We start from the raw sequence: 27,036 nt of genomic DNA on the forward strand, positions 1-27,036 counted from the left end.
CTCCTAAATACACTAGCAGTAGAGCTTCTCAGCTAAACGTTTGTAAGAATTTCTATTAATACAGAAAAAGAATACATTTTCCCCTAACAACATTCTCAAAAATGACTGAAATATTTCAGTTGAAATTTAAAGCAAGCAAGCAAGCCAGCCAGCCAGTCTTAAGCAGACACCCAACATGGAAAAATGTAGCCCAAACATTTGGTTTGCAAAGTCTATAAGCCATTGAAAATAGGGGTTTATAATGGGAAGTGTCAAATAAAATTTAGTTGTATAATATATGATATCTGCATATAATACCATGTGTATAAAGTGCAATTTACTTTTACATTTCTAATCTAATTTTAAGTATTAATCAAATAACACATTACTGTGACAGCCATAAAAAACTATTTGTTTTGGAGATTTGATTATTTTTAATAGAAAGGCATTTCTATAACCCCTTTCACCCCAAGATCTCAAAAGGCTCTATGAATATTAAAGAATTAAGAGCCACTACTCACCCATAATGTTGGCAAATATCAGTGCATTTGCTTTATGAATGGGACAGGAAAAAAATGAAGTTATTCACCTAAGGTTATGCAGCAAGTCTGTGGTAGAGCTAGGCTAGAATACAGGATCTCTTGATTCTCCAGTCCTGTATTTTAGCCACTAGATAAAACTAGACAAATATAATTTTCTTATAATTGGTCACAGTTATGGAATCTAAAGCATAAATTGTAGTCTTGTAGCAATGGAATTTGAATTTCGTAATTAATAATTCAGTTATAATAAATGTATGTTATAGCAAAAGTTTGGATTAAACTTAAATACAAGATGCAGGCCTCAGTCAGGCACCTTTGTTAACTTAGCTCCAGCTCTGTTTGATGTTAACATATTAAAGTGGAGAGATGGAATATTGTAATACATAGTAATGTTAGTATTAGGCAAGGCCTTGTAGTAGATAGAAAGAAGTTTAATGTTGAAAGACTTTGTAACTTTGTTAAAATGACTAGATGGACCCATTGTTCCATGCAGCAATTCTTTAAATGCATTGTTTGTGCACTGCATGCTCAAATGGTCAGAGGAGGGGCTGGAGCCCCTCAGAAGCACACTGAAGACACAGACTACCAGAGACTGATGAACCCTGAAGCTAGTGGCAAGTTCCCCTTGATAGGGAACCAATCAAAACTTTTGCTGGAAAGACAACACCCAGGAGGGGTCGTCAGCATACTGATATCAGATGACTGTGAGAACAACTTCTTCCCAATAACCATATGTCGTAGGAAGATTGATTGTGATGCTGAATGACTGATTAAGGCCTGACAAGGCAAAATGCATAGACCTGCATGGAAGGAAAAGCCTATAAAAGATAGGGTGTCTTGTATAGTTCTTCGTGTTCTATCCTGCTAAGCAAGACCAAGAGGAGACTCCTGGCTCCCTCCCTTGCACCTGACCTATCTGGTCAATACGTTGGGCTGAGCTACACACTGGTAACTATTCCATCAGCAGGATTTTTGTGTGTGCGAGAGAGAGAGAGAGAGAGAGAGACTTTGTTATATTATCAATAAATGTCAATAAATGCGGCGTGTTGCCTTATCCCCCTGAAAAAACCCCCCACATGCTTCTTTTAAGCGTAACAGTCTGAGTTAAAATTCTCATCGACAAAAAAATAACTTTTGCCTGAGGGCTGCAAAATTTGCCCCAAATTTTAACCACAGTAATTCCTGCATTCTAATATACATTTTATTTGAACCAAACTTACACAGTAAAATATGCACGGGGAAAACTTACCTGTAATGTATTTGTTTCTTGCGCCTCTTTTAGAGATTCTAAATGTTCTTGGTTTTCCCGCATCAATGTCAGTATTTGATCCTGTAATACCTTCATCTCAAGCTCCTTTTGACCAAATACTTGTTCATCTGTAGCTAAAGCCTGCTAGATAACAAAAAGGAGATGGGGGTAGGAAAGGTGTTATTTTTACTGCTGAATAATGAAGAGATTCTTCATTTGTTATTAAGAAAAGCAGATATGAACTGCAGAGTTTCCCTAGGTATACCGTTGGAAGATTCTCCACAAATGATGTGCTGATTCTAGTACGTCTTCACAACACAGTATCCCTAATTATTTCTTCAGTTTTATTCACCATCTGTTGATTTTTTTTAATAAGTTCCTGGGTCCTACCACACCCGTCCCAGGAAAAGGCAGTAGAGGCCATATGAGTTGCACAGACAGCCTGCATGGAACACAGACAGTCAGTCAGGGGAGACTGCAAGGGACTAGCCAATCAGTATAAAAGGAGGGCAGTGCAGACTAGCCAGTTCCTTGCTGGAGCCAGAGAAGTGCAGTGGCACTCCTGGCTGGTCAAAGGGAAATGGACTGTGAAAAGGAGCTCCAGGCTAGCTACCGGGCCTGAACATAGAAGAGCCCTCAAGAAAAGGTGAAGGATTGATGAATGCTGGGGCTGTGGGGAAGTGGTACAGGGAATGAAAATGCTTTTGTTAAAGGGACATAGTGGTGCGTGACTGCTATTCTGAGGGTCCCTGGGCTGGAAATGGAGTAGTGGGTTGGCCTTGGTCCCCTAATAAGTCACTGGGGAAATGGCCTAGAATTGGACAATGACAAACCCCTAGAAGGAGATCTGATCTACTTAGAAACCCGGAGAGAGCAAAGCCATTGCCTCCCGGAAGTGCTGGAAGTCCGGCCCAGGACCAGATTTACAATGAAACATACCGTGCCCTGGCATGGCTCCCTCTTTCCCCCCACCCAACTACAGGAGGCTCCCAAGGCCAGGCAGTCCAGCCAGGTTTAGAAACCCCCCTGCGCAGGGGGGTGGCCATTTTGTGATGGGGGGCAATCCCTCAGTAGAGGTTTGCGGGGGGTGGGATAGGAGATCAAGGAGGCTCACCTGCAGGCTGCAGCCTCAGGAGAGCCAACAGGAGGCAGTGAACAACGCAAACATGGGCTGAATGGCTTCAGAGGAGCACGGGGCAGCCACACAACCAGTTGGAGAAAAGCAGTGCTCTGAAGTGAGAAAGCACTGCTTCTCTCCCACCGCCAGCTGTGTGGCTACTCAGTGCTTCTCTGAAGCCTTCCAGCCTGTGTTTGTGCTGCTGGCAGCCACCTAGTGAATGGTGGCAGGGTGGGGAGGGTGGCCAACTTTGGCTGCCCTGCGGCAGAGGTATGTGGGGGGTGCGGCCAGGGGTTGGAGAGCTCACAAGCTGCATAGCCAGCAGGAAAAAGCAGCACTTTGAAGTAGGAAATTGCTGCTTCTCTCGGGCAGCATGGCTGCACTGCCTTCTTCCCCCTCCCCCACCAATCCTCCAGCCCCTATAATGTTGTTCTGCTTTTGGCTGCCATCTGGTGAGTGGCTGCTGTCTGTGGGTGAGGGGGAGAGCAGCTAGGGGATGGGGAGCCTGCAGTGGGGTGTGTGCGTGTGTGCTCAGATGGCCGATGGAACTGTGCCCCTCCCCCCACCTTCAAGTGGAGCACCTGTGGATCTCTGCCCACATCTCCAAACCAGCCAGCACAGGGCTACTGGGACACCTGAAACTGTCATCTGTGACCATGGGGATCTTTGTATCTCTATCAGTCTTCTTCTCCAGCCCCACCATGGCGGCTCTGCTCCTGACACTGTGCCTCCAGCTCCATCCCTTCCACCTGAAGCCCTGCCCTTCTGGAGGTACAGACCTGCCACCCTCACATCTTGCCCAGGGGCCTGCCTATTCTGTGAGCAGCCCTGTCTGAACCCTTAATTCCTGTGCCTGTGGAGCACACCCAGGTCTGGACCTGTGCCTAGGAAAGACAGGGTCTGGCTTTCAGCACCCCACTATTAAAAATGTTCCAGTGCCACTAGTGTTAAACTTAATTGGGGAATGGGTAGTCCAGAACACGGCCCACCCATATCTACACCCCGCTCTTTTTTAGACATTTTTAACCTGCCTAAAAATCAAGGTCAGTTTTTTTAGCAATAATGAAGTAATACTATGAAGCGATACAAAAAAAAAAATGAAATAAAAAAATAAAGGCAAGGCAAAAAGACGAAGCTGAGCAAAAAGCCAGTTTGTCCTCTTATTTTAAAAATCCTCAAAAGTATTGAATAGAGGACATTAATCAGCAAGTCTGAATGAAGAAACATCTCAATTATCTGATCTCTTGCCAAGTTGTAGGGATACCTCAACGACTGCAAAAGTTGAACAAGAGAACTCTGAAGTGGTAAAGGAACTACAAAATATTGGTAATTTTGTCAAAGTAAGGGAAGAAACCTATCCAGAAGACATTGAATTATGGCCAATCATATCTATTTAATTAGATATGATAGAATATTTTTTAGTAAATAAACAAAGCAAAAAACATAGGCAATATGGAAAAATTGAGAAAAGAGTGAGAGGTTAAAAGTTAAAAGCAATTTAGAGGTCTTTGTGAGTCCCATTTTCTGAGGATGAAGAAAAATGGGATCACAGAAATGGTTGATTTTTTTTTGAAACCGCCATGCAGTCTACTATTATGTTTGCAAATTATTTTGTGACCATAGTAAAGAAAAACAAACATGTCATCAAAAGGCACTCTAATTCGAGAAATGTTGCAAGAGATATTGCTGATCATGAAACTTCCAAAGCTCATATTAATGCTATGCTGAAGTTTGTTCAAAGATGTAAATTATCCAGAAGAACTTATTTTGTGTTATCGGCTCAGTTTGAGAAGGAATGCTCTTACTGGAGGAAAGTGCTGAGACATGTTGTTGCCATGGTGAAACGGCTATCTTCTTTGGGACTAGCTCTAAGAGGACACCTAATAGGCTCCCCAAAAATCATTTTTCCCAGAGCAGATTCATAGAGTCACTTCACCCCAACTATCACCTACTGCACCTGAGCTTCTAGAAAGCATACAGCATGGGTTCCCTGGGGGTGTGTGAAGAAATTCCAGGGAGGTGCGAGGCGACCCAGTCACCCCCCCAACTCCCTGTCAATCTCAATCTCACCCCCTCACCTCCATTTTCACTGCTATTTTTGTTTTACAGTCACAGTTCCTTTTTTTTTCCTCAATAAAGTTTTGCTGCTATTGGGGGAGGGGGATGCGTGACGGTTTCTCAAAAATCAAAAAGGGGGCGTGATGCCGAAAAGTTTGGGAACCACTGGCAGACAGCATGTTCAGTGCCTCAGCTGCAATTACAAAAAGACCAGGTCCCTCTCCAGCTGCATGACAATTAGACCAGAGACAGCTTCAAAACAGAAATACCATCCAAGTCAAGAGATTGTGGGCAGAGAGGGGGCTGAGAATGTCCTATCTAGTAATTATGGGGACTGATGATTCACAACTCAGATCAAACAAGACACAGATGCATACCCAACCCCTGCCCAAACAAAAAATGTATGCCCCTTCCATTTCTCCTGCTACTGAACTGATGATGAGGGCTCCTGTTCTGTCCTCGGGACCACTACAGAGAGGACATTAGGTGAAATATGCATGAGATTGATTAGGAGCCAAAGGTTTGTTTACATGAGCGCTATGTTAAAAATACAACTCTGCATCACCCACAGGCAGAACAGGCCTGCGTCATATTTCAGTGATACTGCACTGATTAGCATGGTTTCAGCTGTTCTACTTATCTCTTGCTGCCAAACATGCTGAGATGGGCCAAATTTTAATATTATATAAACTGACCATCCAAGTGACTTATGAACCATTACAAAATAGATTTTTATTCTGACTCTATGCACAAAAACACTGACATGTCTCTATTACTCCAAAACTTAGCTGGCAGTTCAATTTCCTGGCCTACTCTGGAACTGTAATATCATTCAGATTCCAAGCAATCAATGAAAACTAAGAATTTTCCTCTTCCGATCTGGCTTAATAGTAGAGAGAATAGCATCTAATAATAAAGATAAATGTGTAAGGCAAAATGTGAGAGTAAATAGTATGTTTTCCATTTACTTATTTTTTTTAATTTTACATTCAAATGCCAGTAAGCTGCACTCTTATTTACATAAGAGAACATATAGCTACACTAAGAAAACAGTACAACAAACAATGCTAATTATTGAAACAGAAGGGAACAATGAATTAACCTACAGCATTTATCACATCCCAATAATTTGACTTAACATGCATAGAGAGGAAAAAACAACCTGATAAATCTTACTTAATTTTTCCAATTATAGGGTTATATTAAAAAAATAAGATCAAAATTAGAATGATACTATGATTTGCATTATTTTTGAGGACCAGTAAAGTGTAATATGACTATATACTTGGAACCATTCACTGAGGAAGTGTACTGTGACAAACTGAGCTAGAAACAATAAAACATTTTCCCTGCTCTGCTATATTCTTGTTTATTTGTATAAATCGAATTTAGCCTCTGCTAATGAGGCAAAAACAGGATAATTCTCCCTGCATGAAACACATGCAGTAACAACAAGGAGGAGTGGTTGCTTGGCAACCTTACTTGTCAGCAATTAAACATACAGCCTAGACTCTCTAGAGAAATGGGAGATTTAAAATAATCCTGAGGAATTATCCAGAAAGATAATTCAAAGTTAAAGAAACCAAAAGTAGAGGCACATGTTTCCCTTTAAACAAATTATGAAAAAGCAATTGGAAGACATAATTTTTATAGGCATTTCTTTACTGTTTTAATGCCATAGTCAGATTTCCACTGTTGGTTCAAATGTCTTAGGTTACACCATTAACTTTTGATTTTATTAAAGCTGGTTTAATGTACTTTTTGTTAAGCTTACACAGCATGTTAACACAACATTGTTTGTAAAAGTTGCACCTGCAGCATTGTTTCTAAAAGAGGCTGCATCCCAAAAAGTGTATGTATGATTATCATGTAAATGTCTTGGGGAGGAAGAGGGAAAGTCATGACTGAGATGGTAGAGAGCACTTCTCTCTCAGCAGGTCATTGTCTTGCACTATTACAAACTGAAAGGCTGCAACCTTATGCCTTCATCTGAGAAAGAACTGTTCAAAGTAGCCATCATGAGAGTTCTCCTCTCATGTCCACTAAGATAGCAGTCCTGCTGAAAATCTCTTGCCTGCTTCAAAATTCTCCCCTCAGAAGAAGAACTGAAAAGAAAAATTATGGCACCAAAAAATCAGAAGGTTAATAAGTAACATAGAAGTATATGCCCAAGAAGTCCTATGATAAGAAAACCTGTGAATAATGGATAACAAGAAAAAACACCTGTAGCTTTGAAAAACTAATTTAATCTATTTTTTCTTGAGTATTACAGCTCTCAATCAACTAGGAATCTGACAAGTAAAACAAAGGAACAGCTTCTCATCTAGTATTTTTATTTTTGAAGGATAGCTCTTATTATTCTTGTGAAGGACTGGCTTACTAATAAGTACTAGGTTAGACTTGATACTACAGTGCTGAAGCCAAGTAGGTAGAATCATAGAACTGGAAGAGACCTCAGAAGGTCATCAAGTCCAGCCCCCTGCTCTAGGCAGGACCAATTCCAACTAAATCAACCCGGCCAGGGCTTTGTCAAGCCGAGACTTAAACACCTCTAGGGATGGAGACTCCACTACTTCCCTAGGTAACCCATTACAGTGCTTCACCACCCTCTTAGTGAAATAGTTTTTCCTAATATCCAACCTGGACCTCTCCCACCACAACTTGAGACCGTTGCTCCTTGTTCTGCCATCTGTCACTACTGAGAACAGCCTCTCTCCATCCTCTTTGGAACCTCCCTTCAGGAAGTTGAAGGCTGCTATCAAATCCCCCCTCACTCTTCGCTTCTGCAGACTAAACAGACCCAAGTCCCTCAGCCTCTCCTCATAAGTCATATGCTCCAGCCCCCTAATCATTTTGGTTGCCCTCCGCTGGACCCCCTCCAATGCATACACATCCTTTTTGTAGTGGGGGGCCCAGAACTGGACACAATACTCCAGATGCGGCCTCACCAAAGCCGAATAAAGGGGAATGATGACATCTCTGGATCTGCTGGCAATGCTCCTCTTAATGCAACCTAATATGCCATTAGCCTTCTTGGCTACAAGGGCACACTGTTGACTCATATCTAGCTTCTCATCCACTGTAACCCCCAGGTCCTTTTCTGCAGAACTACTACTTAACCGGTTGGTCCCCAGCTTGTAACTATGCTTGGGATTCTTCCGTCCCAAGTGCAGGACTTTACACTTGTCCTTGTTGAACCTCATCAGATTTCTTGTGGCCCAATCCTCCAATTTGTCTAAGTCATTCTGTACCCTATCTCTGCCCTTAAGCGTATCTACCTCTCCCCACAGCTTAGTGTCATCCGCAAACTTGCTGAGGGTGCAATCCATCCCCTCATCCAGATCATTAATAAAGATATTGAACAAAACCGGTCCTAGAACCGAACCTTGGGGCACTCCGCTAGAAACCGACCGCCATCCTGACATCAAGCCATTGATCACTACCCGCTGGACCCGGCCTTCTAGCCATCTTTCTATCCATCTTACCGTCCATTTATCCAATCCACAATCCCTTACCTTACTGGCAAGAATATTGTGGGAGACCGTATCAAAAGCCTTGCTAAAGACAAGTCACATCCACTGACTTCCCCATGTCCACCGAGCCAGTTACCTCATCATAGAAGCTAATCAGATTGGTCAGGCACGACTTGCCCTTTGTGAATCCATGCTGACTATTCCTAATCACTTTCCTCTCATCCAAGTGCCTCAATATGGATTCCTTAAGGATCCCTTCCATGATTTTTCCAGGAACCGAGGTAAGACTGACCGGCCTATAGTTCGCTGGATCATCCTTCTTCCCTTTTTTGAAGATGGGCACTACATTTGCCTTTTTCCAGTCATCCGGGATTTCTCCCGATCTCCACGACTTTTCAAAGATAATAGCCAAAGGCTCCACAATGACATTTGTAGATTAGATACAACTTGGCATCAGACCTATATTACCAACTTCTCTGTGGCTGTGTTACACTGAATTATACTGGTGAAATATTAAACGAGATTTATCAGTTAATTTGATAGATTCCATTATCACTTTATAGGAAATAACTAACAGATGAGACATCATCATACTGTAATTCAACCTCCTTAAAGCTGTAATGAAAATTTACTAGCCCAAGCATAAAACCTATTTGCTCACCTCTACCACAATGATGATTAATGTTTTAATCACCTATCAAAATGAGTAATTCATCCCCAGGTGAGCAGGACAACAGCATTTTGCAATGCTGCTGTTATTTAACTAGATCAAGCCCTACATAAAATGCATATGATAGGCATAAGGATCGGTAAGCTTTCAAAGTCTAATGTGAATTCTACTGGTGGGCTACCCTTTTATGTACTAGTAGTTAAATTATCAAGTGATAGTTTAATACCTGGCATTTTTTTAATTCTCTCTTCAACTGAAGAATTGTGATATGATGTGGCTCCTCTTGGTCGCTTCCAATTCCACTATCAGTTCGTGGCATGATTGAAGTTGTCTTCCTTAGCTCCTGTGCTATGCTGATCCAATCCTGCAGCTTGTCTTGTTGACTCTTTGTTAGGCTGATATTGTCATTTAGTTCAAGTAGGAAGGGAAAAGCTTCCTCTATGCAATTTCTGTAGTTGAAACACTCCATCTGAAGCTTGGAAAGCTGGTCTTCAAGAGAACGAATTCGAGTCCTATCTTCATTCAAGTCCTGTGATCCCTGGCTAGCACGGCTCATTATACTAGCCTGCTGATTCTGCAAAGCTTCCCTGAGCAATTTGATTTCAAGTTCCATTTCATCAATCCGGTCCCGGTCAGGGTTATAGTTTACGACTGGTTTATTTCTAATATTCTTGGCTCTGTTAGCATATTTTAGGGAATTTAAAGACTCATCAAAGTCAGATGAGGATGGATTTATACATGTTATCATGACAGTCTTGGCATTTCCTCCTAAGGAGTCTTTCAGAATACGAGTAATTTTAGCATCCCTATATGGGATATGTACACTTTTTCTCTTTGGGTCTCCAAGAGCACTTATCACATTTCCCAAAGCCAACAAGCCACAATTGATCTGAATTGATTCCTTGAACCGTTCACCAGTGTTCCCTGTTTTTGTCACTCTTTCTGATCCTGCCAAGTCCACAAAGTGGAACTTAGAAGCAATGATCTGGCCTGATCTAAGAGATGAATCTTGTGCAGCATCTACATTTTTTAGAGACTGTGCAGGTTGTTGCTGACAAATACTGATGGTAAATATAGCATGAGACCGGCTGGAGTGCTCATTCATTTGAGTAGTACCTGTGTGACGAGCTGCATTCCCACTTTCTAAAAGGCTCATCACGTCATCCACGCTTTCCACTTGGCAATCCTTGGCACCAACAATCACTACAAATACCAAGTCCAAGAAAATATTAATAATGGGTTAAGACTACATTCTCAGCAAAGATTTACAGAAAAACAGTTTAGATAAGTCATGAAAAGTCAAACTAATCCACACACACACACAAAAACAACCACCAAATCACCCCCCCACCCACCCACCCATTAAAAATCCAGCAAATAAAATTAGATATAAGACTGTGTACAAGCTCACACATGTAAATGAACTCACAGCACATACTTTTAAGAAAATGTTATATTACTGGAAGCACTACAAACAACATATTAATCTCATCGTATATGTATAAAATACTTATGTACTGTTAAAAGGCATTTTTACCTCATAAAGCTTGTTGAAACATTATTTAAATCAATGTAAAAAACCTATAGTGAAGACTTTAAACAAACAAAAAATAGAAAATTCAAAGTTATGGTTCTCAAAAGTCTTAAGTTTATCACTTTATACCTATTTAATATTTGTAGTATTGTCTATGGGCAATAATAAAACACTTCCTTTTGTGAATACTTTTACTCATGTGAATAGTCCCTCTGTTCAGTTGCTTGTTTGCAGGATGGGACTAGAGGATGTTAATTTTTATATATAATATTACATATAATAAATATGATCAAACAACACTTGCTGCAAGCAATTTTACTGATGAATGGAAACAACTTGCCATAGAAGAGTACATGGTCCACGGAGACTGATTAGCAGGGCTCGACAAATCATTGAATCTACTTGCCCATGGCGAGTAGATTTTAGCCGATTGCCCCGTTCATTAGCGGCATGCGCAATGCGGGTCTTGAGCATGCGCAGTGCGGGGCTGGTGAGCAGATTTTGCCACCGTTTGTCAAGCCCTGCTGTTTAGAAATTCACATGCACACATTTGTACTAAGGATCTTAAATATTGATTCATTTACTAGACAAGTAGTCGATGGAATTTCCATCGATTACTCGACTAGTCAATAGGCACTTCCATAGTCCTCCTTTGAAATGTACAAGAGCTCCAGTAGGGGCTCTTGTGCAACAAAGTTAGAACTCCATGTGCAGCCCGGGGCCAGCAGGAAGTCCCACTGACTCTGGACTCCATGTGGGCGCTTCCGCTTTGAAATGCACAACAGCCCGGGGGACTCCTCAGCTGACCCCGGGCTCCCCACAGTGCTTCCACTTTGAAGTACCCTCTGTTCCCCCCACTTTGCTGCCTCGATCTGATAAAGGAAGAAGGGGGAGGAGGAAGCGACTAGTCCTTAGCATTTACTTATCGGATAGTCGACTAGTCCTTAACATCCTTAATTTGTACTGAGAAAGAGTAATGATCCCTGTACAATAGTTTAAAATTGATTGCTGGATCACTGTTCAAACACCTGTGCACCATCAAGAGCTCTCTCAGAAATGCATCATCACTATGAACCAGTAGTACTTTTTGCACACACAAAAAAAAAGCTTTGTGCTGTACACAGGCATAACATTGTAGACAGTACTGAGTCCAGAAAAGCCATACCAGCTCAATGCAGTGGCACATTAACATTAGAAGAAACACAATTTGTTTGTAATTAAGAATCAGGATATGTCTACACTGCATTCCTCTTTCAAGAGAGGAATGCAAATGCAGCTGAGCAAAATTGCAAATGAAGTGCGAATTTGAATTTCCTATGCTTCATTTCCATAATCACATCCGGGCGCTATTTCAAAATACCCTATATCCTTATAAAATGAGGTTTAAGGATAATTTTGAAAGAAGGATTTTCTTTGGAAATAACCGCATCTAGACAGCGTTTCTTTTTTCGAAAAAGGGTATTCTGAAATAGCGCCTGGACGGGATTATGCAAATGAAGCGTGGGAAATTCAAATCCACGCTTCATTTGCAATTTTGCTCAGCTGCATTTGCATTCCTCTCTCAAAAGAGGAATGCAGTGTAGATATACCTTCAGAGAATACTAGAACTGGAAGGGACCTTGAGAGTTCATCAAGTCCAGTCTCCTGCCCTCATGGCAGGACCAAGCACTATTTAGATCATCCCTGATAAATGTCTATCTAACCTGCTCTTAAATATCACCAGAGATGGAGATTCTACAACCCCCACAAGGCAATTTATTCCAGTGTTTAGCCACCTTGACACCTTAATGTCCAACCTAAACCTCCCTTGCTGCAGTTTAAGCCCATTGCTTCTTGTCCTATCATCAGAGGTCAAGGAGAACATTTTTATGGTTCCTCCTTGCAACACCCCTTTAGGTACTTGAAAACTGTTATTGTGTCCCCTCTGAGTCTTATCTTTTCCAAACTAAACAAGCCCAATTCTTTCATTCTTCCCTCATAGATCATGTCTTCTAGACTTTTATTCTTCTCTTCTTTGGATCCTCTCCTATTTCTCCACATCTTTCTTGAAATGTGGTGCCCGGATTAATATTCCAATTGAGGCTAATCAGCACAAAGTAGACTGAAAGAATTACTTCTCATTGTCTTTTATGGATGTTAAATATAGATTAATTGAATAGTCAAGTAACCTCATGAATTCTTATCAGATAGTCAACTATTCTATAGTCCCCGGGGTGGGACCAGCAGCCAGTGTGCTCCGGCCCCACTCCAGAGGAGCTCCGTGCCACTCTGCGCTGCTGCCGCTGTATCAACAAAAATCAGTCGGACCGCACACAAATGAGAAGGAAAAAAAGCCCCAACTCTCACTGACATGGCCCCCTGACTGAGAAGGAGAAAGATAGTCCCCACATTCCCCTCATACAGGGGTGGCTAACCCGTTACAGCGCAAAAAGCTGAAGGAAAATGTTGTTAAGAAAAAAACACAACGGTTTGCCCTTTTAAGAGCAGAGCCGGCATTGCCCTTTAAAGGTGGCCATTTTGAAGTCTGCACGGGACACCACGACTCCAGCTCTGTGTCTTTCAGAGGGGATGGGGGAGCGTCAGCTCTTCACGGAACCCTTGCTTTCGCTTCGCCACACTGCCCCCTTAAGACCCGCGAGCCGTGGGTGCAGCTGCCGCAATTTTTTCTTTGAAGAGCCACGGGTTGGCCACCCCTGCCCTCATATACCGGAGCCTAATGGGGCCCAGGCTAGTGGATTTTTTGAGCTCCAGCCCTATGGGGAGGTAGCAGGGAGCTGGAGTGCCAGCGTGGGCTCCCCGATGCTTGGGGGAGGAGCCTTGAGCCTTGGGGGTTGAATCCAGCATGTTGGGAGCCTCATCTGGCCCCTGGGCCTTTGGTTCCCCACCCCTGATTTACATAATGGCGTAGAACGCATGCTTATAAAGTTTGTGGACAATACCAAACTGAGAGAAGTTGCAAGTGCTTTGGGGAGGATAGGATTATAATTCAACATGATCTGCACAAACTGGAGAAATGGTCTGAGATAAATAGGATGATGTTCAGTACGGACAAATGCCAAGCGCTCCACTTTGGAAGGAATAATTATTTTCACATATCTAAAATGGGAAGTGACTGCCTAGGGGGGAGTACTGCAGAAAGGGATCTGCAAAAAGCAGCCCCCGACCCAAAAAAGTGTTTCCCAATCCTGATCTAAATCATTGCTGAAGATATAGAACAGAATTGGTCCCAAAACTGATTCCTACGGAACCCCCCTCATTATGCCCTTTCCAGCATGACTGTGAACCATTAATAACTACTCGCTGACAATAGTTATCCAACCCACCTTAGTTATGCACCCACCTTATTTTAGCTGTCTAGGTTGTATTTTCCTAGTTTGTATTTTCCTAGTTTGTTAATGAGACAGTCATGCGAGACTATATCAACTGCTTTACTAAAGTCTAGATATACCACATCTGCTGCTTCCCCCTTATCCACAAGGCTTGTATCTTATCAAAGAAAGCTATCAGGTTGGTTTGACAAGATTTGTTCTTTACAAAGCCATGCTGACTGTTACTTATCACCAGGGCTTGACGAATGGCGGTGAAAGCCGTTCGCCCGCCCCGCACTGTGCAAGACCCGCATTGCATATGTGCACACCGCAAATGAATGGGGCACCCGGCTGAAATCAATACTTTGTCGAGCCCTGATTATCTTCCAGATGTTTACAAATGGATTCCTTAATTATTTGCTCCATTATGTTTCCAGGCATAGCAGTTAAGCTGACTGGTCTGAGGTTTCCTGGGTTGTTCTTATTTCCCTTTTCATAGATGGGCACTATATTTGCCCTTTTCCAGTCTTCTGGAATCTCCCATCTTCCAAGACTTTTCAAAGATGACAGCTAGTGGCTCAATCACCTCCATAAGTAATCTAGGATGCATGTCATCAGACCCTGGTGACCTGAAGACATCTAACTTGACTAGGTAACTTTTAACCTTTTATTTCTCTATTTTAACTTCTGAACCTACATCATTTTCTCTAGCATGCTATGCTAGGTGTTCAATCACCACTAACCTTCCTGGTGAAAACCGAAACAAAGATGTCATTAAGAACATCAGTCATTTCCACATTTTCTATTATTGTTTTTCCCTTTTCATTAAGTAACAGTTCTACTCTGTACTGGGTCTTCCTCTTACTTCTAATATATTTGTAGTTTGAGCTCATTTTGTGTCTTCACCTTTCTAATTTTGCCCCACGTACTTGTGTTGTTTATATTCATTCTTTGTAATTTGATCTATTTTCCATTTTTTGTAGGACTCCATTTTAGTTTTTAGATCATCAAGATCACCTGGTTAAGCCAGGATAGTTTCTTGCCATACTTTCTATCTTTCCTACACAGTGGAATTGTTTGCTCTTATGCCCTTAATAATGTCTTTGGAAAACTGCCAACTGTCTTAAATTGCTTTTTCTCTTAGTCATGCTTCCCATACTATCTTCCTACCAACTTCCTGACTTCGCTAAAGTCTGCCTTCCTGAAATCCAGAGTCTTTATTTTGCTGTTAAAACAGAGGGAAATATGCATTTTTTCGTTGGCATAATAGTACCTCCATAATGCATTTTTCTAATGTTTCCCACGGTGGAGAAAAGCATTCTGGCATTCATCCATTTCAAAGCCACCAACAAAACCAGCAGTATCTCTCAATATCACTTTCTCCTCTCAATCATTCAAATTTGAATAAGAGGCAAGGTTTTTTACTGTTTGTATAGCTACTGCATAATGCCATTGAAGGCATAACATATCATCTCGTACAGTACAGAAACCATATACTTAACTGCACATAAAGTATAAGAAGGCTAAGAAGCAAAGATCCAAATTGTAGCACTTACTCAGATGAGTAATCCCACAGATACCATTGTAATTACAGGCAATCCCCGAGTTACATACAACATAGGGACTGTAGGTTTGTTCTTAAGTTGAATTTGTATGTAAGTCGGAACTGGCGTTCAGATTCAGCCGCTGCTGAAACTGACCAGTGGCTGACTACAGGAAGCCCGAGGCAGAGTTGCTCTGCCCTGGGCTTCCTGGAATCAGCCCTTGATCAGTTTCAACAGCTTCAACAGCGGCTGAATTTGGATGCCTGGGACAGAGCAGCTGCGGTGCTGCAGGGTAGGTCCCCGCAGCGCCACACCTCAGTGCTGCGGGGACCAACGCGGCAGCACCCCAGCTGCTCTACCCCAGGTGTCCCCAAGTCAGCTGCTGCTGAAACTGATCATCGGCTGATTCCAGGAAGCCCAGGGCAGAGCAACTCTGCCTCGGGCTTCCTGTAGTCAGCCGCTGGTCAGTTTCAGCAGCAGCTGACTTGGGGACGCCTGGGGCAGAGCAGCTGGGGTGCTGCCGGGTTGGTCCAGTAGCGCCGAGGAGCGGCGCTGCGGGACCAACCCGGCAGTGCCCCAGCTGCTCTACCGCAGGCGTCGGCGGCGAGAAAAGCCTGGTCTGCTGGGGGAGGGGGACACTAGCTGCGCCCCCCCCCCCCCCCCGCTCCCAGCAGACCAGGGAGACGCGGGTGGCAGGACCGCCGAGACGTGCTCCCCCTAGCAGACCAGGGAGACATGGAGCAAAGCCGCGGAGCACGTGGGCAGCGGGACAGCCGCGGCGCGTCTGGGCTGTCCCGCTGCCTGCGTGCTCCGCAGCTTTGCTCCGCGTCTCCCTGGTCTGCTGGAGGGGGGCTCCCCCCCCAGCAGACCAGGGAGACGCGGAGCAGCTTTTCTCGCCCCGGAGGACGCGGGCAGCGGGACCACGGCGCATCTGGGCGTCCCGCCGCTCGCGTCCTCCGGGGCAAGAAAAGCCCCTTTCGTAACTGCGGATCCGACATAAGTCGGATCCGCGTAACTCGGGGACTGCCTGTACTGTGTACGATCTGCAGGACCATATTTGATCTTTATCATTTCCACCTACTCTAGCAGTATTTATTTTGTTATGTATTAACAGCTATTTAAAAACAAAATTGAATCAGACCACTTGATATGAACTTTATTTACATTTATCAATAAAATGTATTCCTACATTAAACCTCCTCTCTTGTGTCCTAATAGCCGTAATTAATAAGTGCTTTTCCTTGTAAGAGAAAACAAGAACATTTTGCATTTGTTTTCATAAGCTTTTACTTAGAACAAAATATTCCTTCAGGCATATAAATTAGGGATGTTAAATTTTGTTTAATCAACTAGATGATGGATTTTCCATCAACTAATCAATTAGTCAATAAGCGAGGGAGCCGCAGCGCTGTTAGTTCCTGGCCTCGGGAGCTAACTCCGCTGAGGCTCTGCCTTTTAAATGTATTAAGAGACTGACAGCTCTTAATACATTTAAAAGGCTAAAGCTCAGCAGGGGGGACCCTGCGCAAGCCAAGACAGCTGATTCCTGGCTTGTGCTAGGTCCCCCCTGCTACACACCAGCCTTTTAAATGTATTAAGAGTTGGCAGGCTCTTCATACATTTAAAAGGCAGAGCCACAACAGGGTTAGCTTCCAGGCCCAGATGCTGACATTTAAGGCTGGTGCACAGCGGGGGGGAATCCAGCATGAACTAGGGCAGTGGAATCCTGGCTCGCACTGGGTCCCACCCCACGCTGCCCTTTAGCCTCTTAAATGTATTAAGAGCCTACTGGCCAGGCCAGCTGATTTCTGGCTCACACTGGGTCCTCCTGCTGCACACCACCCTTAAATGTAAAAAGGCTGGAGTACAGTGGGGGGACCCGGCATAGGAGCATATTTAATACATTTTTTAGTTCAAATAGGTGTCATTACCTGTGTTTCCCTTTTCATCTTCTCTGATGTGCAAATCTTTCATCGAGGTCTCCAACTCTAGCAGATCTCTAAGTTCTTCCTTGTAGACCTCTATATAAGATACTTTCACACTGAAGTCGGTATTATGGTTTTCAGAGATGCTCTGAAATATTCCTTGTATAGCACGTGGAATGATACCTTTTTCATCCTCTGCAACAGATGCTAAAATATAAACAGAAATGCAGTAAATGTATCTTTAGTATAAAGTTTAAACTTCTGAAATGTGAACAAAAGTCTGTGGCCTACAGCACTAAGCTGCCAATGAAACTGAAGAATTTAGTCCTGTCAAAAAGTCACATTATATTCATAACGTTGAATGGCTGAATATTTGTTGACAATCCTTAACAAGATTCATATTCAAGCTCCAAGAAATTACTTGTTAATGTAAACCAGTGAGCAACATGGTGGGTGGCTCAGGTTTACAACAGTGATGCATTTAACTAATATGTTTCTCACAAGCCACATTTCACATTCAGGGATTACTGATGACTACCTCAATGACTACCTCAATTTCAGCAGGTATCTCTTGCTCCAATAAGGATTTAATGGCAGTTCATAAGTGCCCATGTGCCAGAAATAGGAGACAGTATTTAGGAACACTTCTTATTCATTCTACCAACATATAGCTCACCAATGCCATGTCAAACTCCTGCTTTTAAATATCAGCAAAGATCTCAGATATTATTTATTCCACGGTATGGAAGTTGGTTGGGTATATATGAGAGGCTTCTGAGTGGCTCATGCCTTCTAACCAAGAAAATGAGAAGTTGTCCCAGCTAATCAGTGACTATGGGTAGATCTACACTGAATGCTTATTTCAAAATAAGCTATTCCGGAATAGTTATTCCAAAATAGCTTATTTTGAAATAGCACTTCTATACTGCAGGGAAGCCTCAAAATTAGTCCGAGGCAGGCTTCTCTAATGTAGATGTGCTATCTTGATTAAAGCCCCAAGAGGCACTGGGGAGGAATAACTTAGAATGGCCCTTGTGAAGGGCTATTTCAAAATAGCAGAAGTGGAGCATTTACACACGCCTAATTTTGAAATAGCTATTTCAGAATAGGCATTATTCCTCATAGAATGAGGTTTACAGATTTTGGAATAAGCTGTCTGAAATTATTTTGAAATAATGGAATGGCTGTGTAGACGTTCGCATAGTTATTTCAAAATAACATTAGTTATCTTGAAATAATGGCGCAGGGCTGGCTTGGATACACCCTTAATCAATGTATGTAAAAAAGTTGCCAAGCTTTTGAATAGCCTCCCCCTAGTAAGGGATACATCTTCTTAATTATGGAGGAAAGGAATTTTTATCTTCATACTGGATTGGTACTGGACCAGATAAACAATGCCCCCACTGCTAGTTTTGATGCCCCAGCAGACAGTGTAAAATATATTAAGGGTTTAATTTGGGTTGCTGGACCTATGAATAAAATATTTTTAAGTGAGTGATTACTTCATGAGACTGAAATGGATGACCTCACTGTTAGACTGAATATGGGAAATGAGGACTGTCAAGTGTTAGATGCGGACCAAGTGAATGGTTTATTATTTTTATCTTTAGCTTTTACCAATAGCACGTTTGATAATTTAATAATAGATTATTTTAATCCACATATTAAATATTTAGACACTTTGGAAGACCCATATTTTAGTGAAGGGAGACATTTTAACAATAATTTTTTATCTACTGTTTTTAATAAGGGTTAATTTTAGAAATTTTACAAATAGTGGTAAATTGAAAGATGAGATTTTCTATCTGAAATATCCTCATAGTATTCAAGTGAAATATTTAAAGAGCACAAAAATATTCTGAGCACTGAAGTACTACAATGATAGTACACTAAGGTAGATTAGATACTACAGCATATAGATTAGATTGATTTGCTTAGCATTGCTGGTTTTAGATATTACTAAATAAAGTTAAGAGCAAACAGGTTAAAATAAATGAGAACTTGATTCTCAAGCATAGGTTGAGATTAAATTTGGAAGATAAGGGCAAAGCATCACAAATAATCCTATTTTAAATGTGGGTCAAATCCTGAAGCTCCCACCAACCTCAGATCAGTGGCTGGCATTGACTTAGTGTTTGGGGGGTGCAGAGGAAAAGCACTGCACTTGATATTTCTCAAGGTACTTGAGTACAGTCTAATTTAAGACAAACCCCTTTTCTGGATAGTTCATCTAACTCATGTTTGGTCAGTAGAGTATATTAGTTTAGAATAGGGATGTAACAGTGTTGTGGTATAAACAGGTAGCTAATAAACATGAGCTTATTGGTTAGCCAAACTCAGCTCCTGGTCTGGTGCCCCAGGAGTGGGGTGAAAGGTGGGAGCTGGTACGCGCAGGGTTGGTTTAGAAGCCAGTTCCCGGGGAGCAGACTGCGCATAACTGTGTAACCACTGAAATTTTCAGCACTTACACAGTTAATCAATTACATGTATTTTAACGTCCCTAGTTTGTAGTAGTGTTTTCCATTTAGCCTTTTTTTTGTCAATAACATAGAGCTTCAAAACTGATTGGCAATGAGCACTATAGGAAGTTCTCAGATACAGACAGACTTTAGCATTGTTTATGCTGCATAGATACAGTTGTAGGAATTACTTACTGCAAGTGAAGCCAGCCCAGTGTTCTAATGGGAAAAGTCAATCAAGTAGCAAGAAAACAAAAAAACCACACACACATAAAATCTCAACAACCAGTCTGAACCACTATTCGCCTCATGTTCTTAAATATACACCTGCAGAATATAGTTGTTATAGTTATAGTTTATTTTACAACTATGGCATCGCTTGCCATGTGTTATTTATTTGGTTTAGGCAAGTACACTGGTCACAATCACAGAAACAAAGTAAACTTTGCAACACATACCAATATGACCTCCACCAATGGTGTATGTCTTCCCAGACCCTGTCTGTCCATAAGCAAAAACTGTGGCATTATATCCTTCAATTAAAGACACAACTAATGGTTTAATGCAAGTTCTATAAACTTCTTCTTGGGTTGAATTTTTGCCAAATACAAAATCAAAAGTGAAGACACGGTCTTTCCCAATGATAACTTGCTGTGTGTTCGGGACCAGTCTCACACATACTTGATGGTTATGAAGAATCTCTTTGGAAAGCAGTGGTCTTATTCTTACAGCAACTTTTACTGGAATCTCTTCCATGACAGCCTCCAGTTTTAATACTTGACCTAAAATGTTTTCTTATGGTTTTTGTCTTCACGACATTTTCAATCTTCTGCATCTAGAAACAAAGTTTTCTGAATTATAAAGTGAACATAAGTTCATTTCCCAATGACTTACTCAACTTTTCATTTTGGAAAAAGATATCTAAAGAATATTTGAGTAAGTAAGTGTCTGTCCTGTAAAAATGGCACAGAATGGTCCAGTCCAATATTTCTTCAGTTAGTAATTTCTCTTTCTCTCTTAATTACAAGATCAGCAAATTCAACCTGAAATCTGAAAGTCAGGTGTTTTTTCTGAATATGGCATCATTACATTAGTCAGCAGTTCTCCACCAGGGGCATGCCCTCCTTCCAAGGTTTACTAAACTTTCTATGGGGCAGTTCTTCCCATTCACTCACTGGGTTGCAACACCACTCAGTGAAATTTGGTGCATTTGCCACTCCATCTGACAGTGGGGTGCCACCAACAAATTTCACTGAGTGCTGTTGTGATTTAGCACAATACCCACTAGAACTCTTCAATACTGAAATTGAGAAATACTGCCTTGAAAACTTTGTGGATATTAAGATGTGCTTTTGGCCTAGCCTATGCACAGTTAGACAGCAGGATCAAAGGACTGATTTACGTCAAGCAGAATCCCCTTTACTGGAATCAGTCTATTAATAGTTCCAGTTCTACCTAGATTATATTAGAAAGTGCCATTTGATAAGGAGGGTAAGGAGAGTGGAGCTCCAAGAAGGAAAAAAAAAGCTGTGAGGGGGAAGGATGACATGATTCCAAAAAGGCTGAGAACTTCTACATTAAGTAATAAAAATAATACCATGAAAGCTTACTTATCAATTCTATTGATGAAGCATGTGCTCACAAATAATCCAACTCACTCTTCCACAAGCTATCTTGGCTCTGTAGGGGATACAGAAATAAAAGCACATTAAAAATGTCTTCCACTTAAGATAAGCAGATGGGATTTGAAAAGCACATGAGAAGCAGGTTGTATATGATAAGAAAGTGTGATTTTAAATACTCTGATTAGTCTGATGCAGAAGTCAGTCCTTTTTAATCCGTGTTAAGTACATACCTAATTAAAATGAAAGTTTTTTGTTTGCATTTTTTTAAACAGGTAACTTATAGCAACTGTGGTTCCACTCTTGTAGAATGGATGAATGTTTTCCCAGTGATTTTTAAGAAACTTCTGGAAACCTGAGTTTGTCAGACATGGATAGACACTCTCTTAGGACACTATAGATTCAAAGCTGACGTTATGGAAAGGCTGTGTGACCCCAATCACTTCTGTTCCAAGAGTCCTATGAAAGCAGAAATGAGAGGAAGAGGACATCTTTGTGGGTTCTATTGTTTGATGGAATTCCATATACAGGTTGGACATCGCTTATCCATGGGACTGGACCAGTCCCGAACTAGGGATGTAATAGTGTAATTGATTAACCAATAAGCAAAAGGTTATAGGTTAATGCTGTAGACTACAGGCATTTCCCCCCAGACCCCACCAATAAATTTTTTAGCAGGCTGGCCAGCAGGTCCAGGACCTACCCCTGCTGCAGCTCTGCATTTAAAGTGTAATAGGAGCCAAGCAGGCAGGCAGCCCGGCTCAGTTCTGTCTTGCACCAGTTCTGGGAGCTCAGACGCTCCACTAGATAGGGGCTGCTGCCACCCCCGGCTGCTACTGCTTTATCAGAGTCAGTAGCAAAGGGCGACAGGCAGCTGGTCTGTGAGGGCAGCTCCCACCTGGCACCCCACACTGCTGCCTCTGATACAGAGACAGTAGCAAGGAGTGGCAGAGGGCTCCTTGGGAGTGAGGCTGAAGCACACTGGCTGCTGGCCCTGCCCCCAGGGACTATATAACAGTCGACTAACGGATATGAGTTCATGAGGTTACTCAACTATTCAATATTTAACATCCCTATTCTGAACCAAGGAATTTGCTGGACTAGAGAAGTTTCCCTGCCCCAGCCCTCAGCTGCTGATTCTGCCAGCTCCGCATATGTGTGAGGGAAGCGGGGGAACTACCTCTAGCCCCTGCTGGGCTGCCTGCTGGGTTGCTGGCTCTGCTGCCATTGCCCAGGCCGGACACCCTGCCATGCTCCAGCAGCCCACACTGCCACAGACTGTCTCAGGCTCCAGCCTCACGCTGCCATGGGCTGGCTCTGGCCCTGGTCGGGTTGTCAGGGGCTGCAAAGGATTTTGGCTCCTGTCCCAGCCCCACAGCAGTCCAGGGGCTCTGGCTCTGCTTCCACAAGCTATCCGGAGCTCCAGCCCCATGCTGCCGAGGGCTACTAGGGCTGCTACCAGCCCCAACCCTGGCCCCACTGCCGCGGGCTGCTAAAGACTCGGGCTCCTGCCCCATGGCAGCCCACAGGGCCTGGCCCCTCTTTTGCAGGTTGCCAGAGGGTTTAGCCCCAGACCGCATTGCCACAGGCTGTCAATGGCCCAATCCCGCGCTACCGAGGGCTGCCCCCACCCCGTGCCACAAGCAGTGGAGGGCTGCTGCTGGATCCAGCCCCAACTGTTGGGGGCTGCTGACAGTACCAGACTCTGCCCCGTCCCACTGCTTCAGCCCGATCCCTCCTAGATTGCCCTCCTGCCACTGGATTATTGGGGCTGGACCATAGATGTTGCTGGATGGGAGAATTCTGGTTTTGGGAGGTGCAACCTGTATGAAAAAATGCATTTTTTTCATTAAAAACCCCCCACAAAATTCAAATATGTGAAAATCCTGAGTGGGGTAATAGAGGCATTAAATGAAATATTTCACAAGATCTATCTAAACATTTTCAGCATATATAAAAAAATGGATTGTAGTCTAATAATACACAGAATAGTGCAAGCACAGAGCAGAAATACGACTGTTTGCAGTGTAAAGAGTAGAAAGAATTCTATTGTGTGATAGCTCAGCACAAGCAAACCCCATCCACTGTCCACACAAAGTATTTTTTTTAGTTTATTTCTACACAGAATTGTTTTTAGTCTGAAAAAAAATATCACAAACTCTTTAGATACCAATTGAAATATAAATCAGTGTTTACACCTACCAAGTGTATTATCCTTTACCTTATTAAACCACCAACCAACCACCATCTCCTTTACCTTGCTATCGCAAAGAATTATGGAAAGTTGTGGAAAACACAATGAATGCAGAGCCTTTAATTAATAGATCAGGTCACTAAAATGGGCATCAGGATATCTAACTTCTGGGTCCATGTAGCTTTCATGTAATATGTAGCAACTGAAATGTTTAAAACAAGGATACAGCTAATAGCTCTTCCTTTGTTCACCTAGTGCCAATATTATGCAGAAGTATTATACTAATATATTGGCTTATGATCACAAATATTCTATTTCCCTATACAGGCAGTCCCCGGGTTACGTACAAGATAGGGACTGTAGGTTTGTTCTTAAGTTGAATCTGTATGTAAGTCAGAACTGGCGTCCAGATTCAGCCGCTGCGGCTGAATCTGGACGCCAGTTCTGACTTACATACAGATTCAACTTTAGAACCCCAGGCATCCCCAAGTCAGCTGCTGCTGAAACTGATCAGTGGCTGATTCCAGGAATCCCAGGGCAGGGGCTTCCTGTAGTCAGCCACTGGTCAGTTTCAGCAGCGGCTGACTTGGGGACGCCTGGGGCAGGGCAGCTGGGGTGCTGCTGGGTTGGTCAGTGGCGCCGTGGCTGTCCTGCTGCCCTCGGGCTCCGTGGCTTTGCTCTGCTTTGCTCCCCGTCTCCCTGGTCTGCAGACCAGGGGGACAGGGAGCTAAGCGGCGGAACACGTGGGCAGCGGACAGCCCAGACGCATCTGGGCTGTCTGCTGCCCACGTGCTCCGCCACTTTGCTTCCTCTCCCTGGTCTGCTAGAGACCAGGGAGACGGGCCCCGTTCGTAACTGCGGATCCGACATAAGTCGGATCCGTGTAACTCGGGGACTGCCTGTACTCCCCTCAACACACCACAATCTGAAAGACAGACTGGCACAAAACTGTGATATATATTAGGGATGTTAACTAACATGTATTTTTGTAAATGTGTGGTTGCTGGATTTTCTAGCAGTTACATGTTTACATGCAGGGGAGGGGAACAAGCGGGAGCTGGTACTAAGCTTCCTTTCTACGAACACCAGCTCCCACCTGCACCTCCCACCTCTGCCTCTGATAAAAAGGCTGCAGCACTGGGGTACATGTGAGGAGTTGGCTTACAAGCAGGTTCCACACAGGCACAGGCTCCTGCCTCCACCCCTTTGCTACCTCTGATACAGAGGCAGCAAGGGGGGTGGTGCATGTATCCTTTATGATTAACCAATGAGCCCAGACTTATTGGTTAATCGTGTAAACGGCTTCATGCTAACATCCCTTACATATATATAATTTTAAGACGTCTATTATGAATTATTCACACAAAGGCTTTTAGCCAAAGTCATCATTGTGCACATGCAGAAGATGTCAGTGTCCCTGCTCAATTATTATTATTATTAAAATCGGGCTCAGAAATCATCCCCAGACTAAGCACGGGTTCGGCTAACAACAAAGCCGCGCTGCTGCACTCTGTTTGGAAAGGGGGCTCACACGCAGCGGGAGTGCCGCTGTAGCTTCCTAACCCAGTGCTCGAGAACTACCTGCCAACACGGGGCACTGGCCTGGGACGGCGCCAGGAGGCCGGGCTCTCAGACCCGGCTCTGCCCCTGCCTCTGGCCACGTTGCTTAACTTCTCCACCCCTCAGCGCCCGGCCTGTGGCAGGGGGATCAGGCTGCTCCCCTCTCCCGGGGCGCGGCTCCTCGGCTGAGCAGCGTGACTGCTCCGTGCTCCAGGGCCATGCCCGGGCGGGACAGGCTGCAGGAGGCGGCCCGGCTCCGGGGCTCTCCAGCTTTTTTTCTCCCTTTCCCTCGCCTCTGGGGCCAGGCCCCCGGGCCTGTCTGCGGGCGGGGCCGCTGCCAGGAACAAGCGAGGCTGCGGCATGGCGGGGGGCTGGGGAGGGAAGCACCGACCCGCGGGGCCGCGACAAACCCACCTGCTGCTGGCCGCGGGCGTAGAGCGAGCCAGGCCGCTTCCCCTCTGTTTACACGCCGTCTCCAGGCAACAGCGGAACCTTCCGGACCCGGCCGCTTCTGCCAGCGACGCCGACGCCTCTGCCGCCCTCCAAGAGCGGCGCCTCCAGCCCGTCGCGGCGCCCCCTGCTGGGCCCTGTGAGAGGCGCTGGCGGCCAGCCGCCCCCCTGGGACCTGGCCGAAGGCTTCGCTTGCTGCTGGCTGTAAAGCTCCAGACCGGAGCATGCGGGTCCCGTCCGGCTCTGGCTGCTCAGATCAGCCCTCACAGGCCCCTGACTTAAAATTCTGGCGCACCGGCTGGATCACCTGGAGCCTTGTCCAAGTCCTGGGTTCAAAAATCAGACCTCAAAACAGTGTGAGACTAGACTGGGGGGAAAATAACCCAAACCTTTTGTTTGTAATCAATACCTTTTTGTAATAAATATTACATCTTTGGGTCTCTGTTCTGGTTTCTGAGATTTGTGCTAATATCCGGTTTGAGGTGGGGGGAGGGGGGTTTCTGTTGTCCAGTTTCCTCATGCCACCCGGATCAAGCTGTTCTCTGCAACCACCAGTTAGAAAAAGAAAAAATTGTGACTATCAGTCACTTACTGCCAGGAACTGGGACTTCAAGACAGACACCAAACAGGGGCAGCCAGTCCATATACATGAACTAGGCAGTAGCCTAGGGCGCCAAGTTAAATGGGGCACCAAATGGTGGCGCAATATCATTGAGGGATTTGGAGGTGGGGGCACTGATTACATGGTTCATCTAGGGTGCCAGTTGCTGGCAGCAAGTCTAGGGCCACCCCTGACACCAAGTATTACAAAACTTGTAATAAAATCAGGAGAGTTGGCACCATCCTAAGCCCCAGACTTGTTGGGGGTATTGCCATCCTTCAGGTCACCAGATATATAGGTTATGCAGCTGCCCTAAGCCATTTTACCTTGCAAGTGTTAACCACCAGTCACCGTGTCATGCCTTACATGTTAACCTGCTCCTTTAAGGTCCATCCATCAGGTTACACAGCCACATTCTGCATTGTGCAGAGACTCAACTCAACAGCCATTTTGCCATCTGATCACATCTCTGTTACACAGTTTTGCTTATGGTGGGTGCTCTCTCATAACTAAATATAATAGCCTTTCCCATCTAATTTCAAGCTCCCCCCCAAACCCCCCCCCCCCCAAATTATCTATTGTCAATATTGGTGATGTGCTGACAATATTTTCAGTGCTGCGACACACACATTAGGAAAGTACCATCTTATGACCAAAAGAAAGCAGACACGGAAGAAGTAGAGTACACTGAATCCTAAAGCACCCAGTGACCACGGTTTAGTGTTTTTAAACAAAAAAACACCCTAGCCTA

At 43.8% G+C, this 27,036-nt stretch overlaps 1 protein-coding gene across 4 annotated transcripts in view; it reads right to left on the reverse strand.

Annotated features, from left to right (window-relative positions):
• Window positions 1–26,828, reverse strand: part of KIF27 (kinesin family member 27) — a 57,996-nt gene extending 31,168 nt beyond the window's left edge. Inside the window, exons 1-7 of one of the 4 annotated variants that reach the window (XM_075931760.1) lie at window positions 26,094–26,825; window positions 25,649–26,010; window positions 21,469–21,538; window positions 20,317–20,693; window positions 17,406–17,606; window positions 9,315–10,291; window positions 1,771–1,911 (exon numbers count right to left, since the gene is read on the reverse strand). In XM_075931760.1, the coding sequence (XP_075787875.1) occupies window positions 1,771–1,911; window positions 9,315–10,291; window positions 17,406–17,606; window positions 20,317–20,614 (1,617 nt within the window). In that variant the 5' untranslated portion in view covers window positions 20,615–20,693; window positions 21,469–21,538; window positions 25,649–26,010; window positions 26,094–26,825. Of the gene's footprint in view, window positions 1–1,770; window positions 1,915–9,314; window positions 10,292–17,405; window positions 17,607–20,316; window positions 20,694–21,468; window positions 21,539–25,648; window positions 26,011–26,093 lie in introns of those variants that run through there. The other 3 variants (XM_025177861.2, XM_075931761.1, XM_025177864.2) reach the window with 3 other exon arrangements.
• Between the last annotated feature and the right edge of the window lie 208 nt (window positions 26,829–27,036).

This window comes from Pelodiscus sinensis, chromosome 6 (assembly GCF_049634645.1).
Source record: "Pelodiscus sinensis isolate JC-2024 chromosome 6, ASM4963464v1, whole genome shotgun sequence".
NCBI classification, from domain to species: Eukaryota; Metazoa; Chordata; order Testudines; family Trionychidae; genus Pelodiscus; species Pelodiscus sinensis.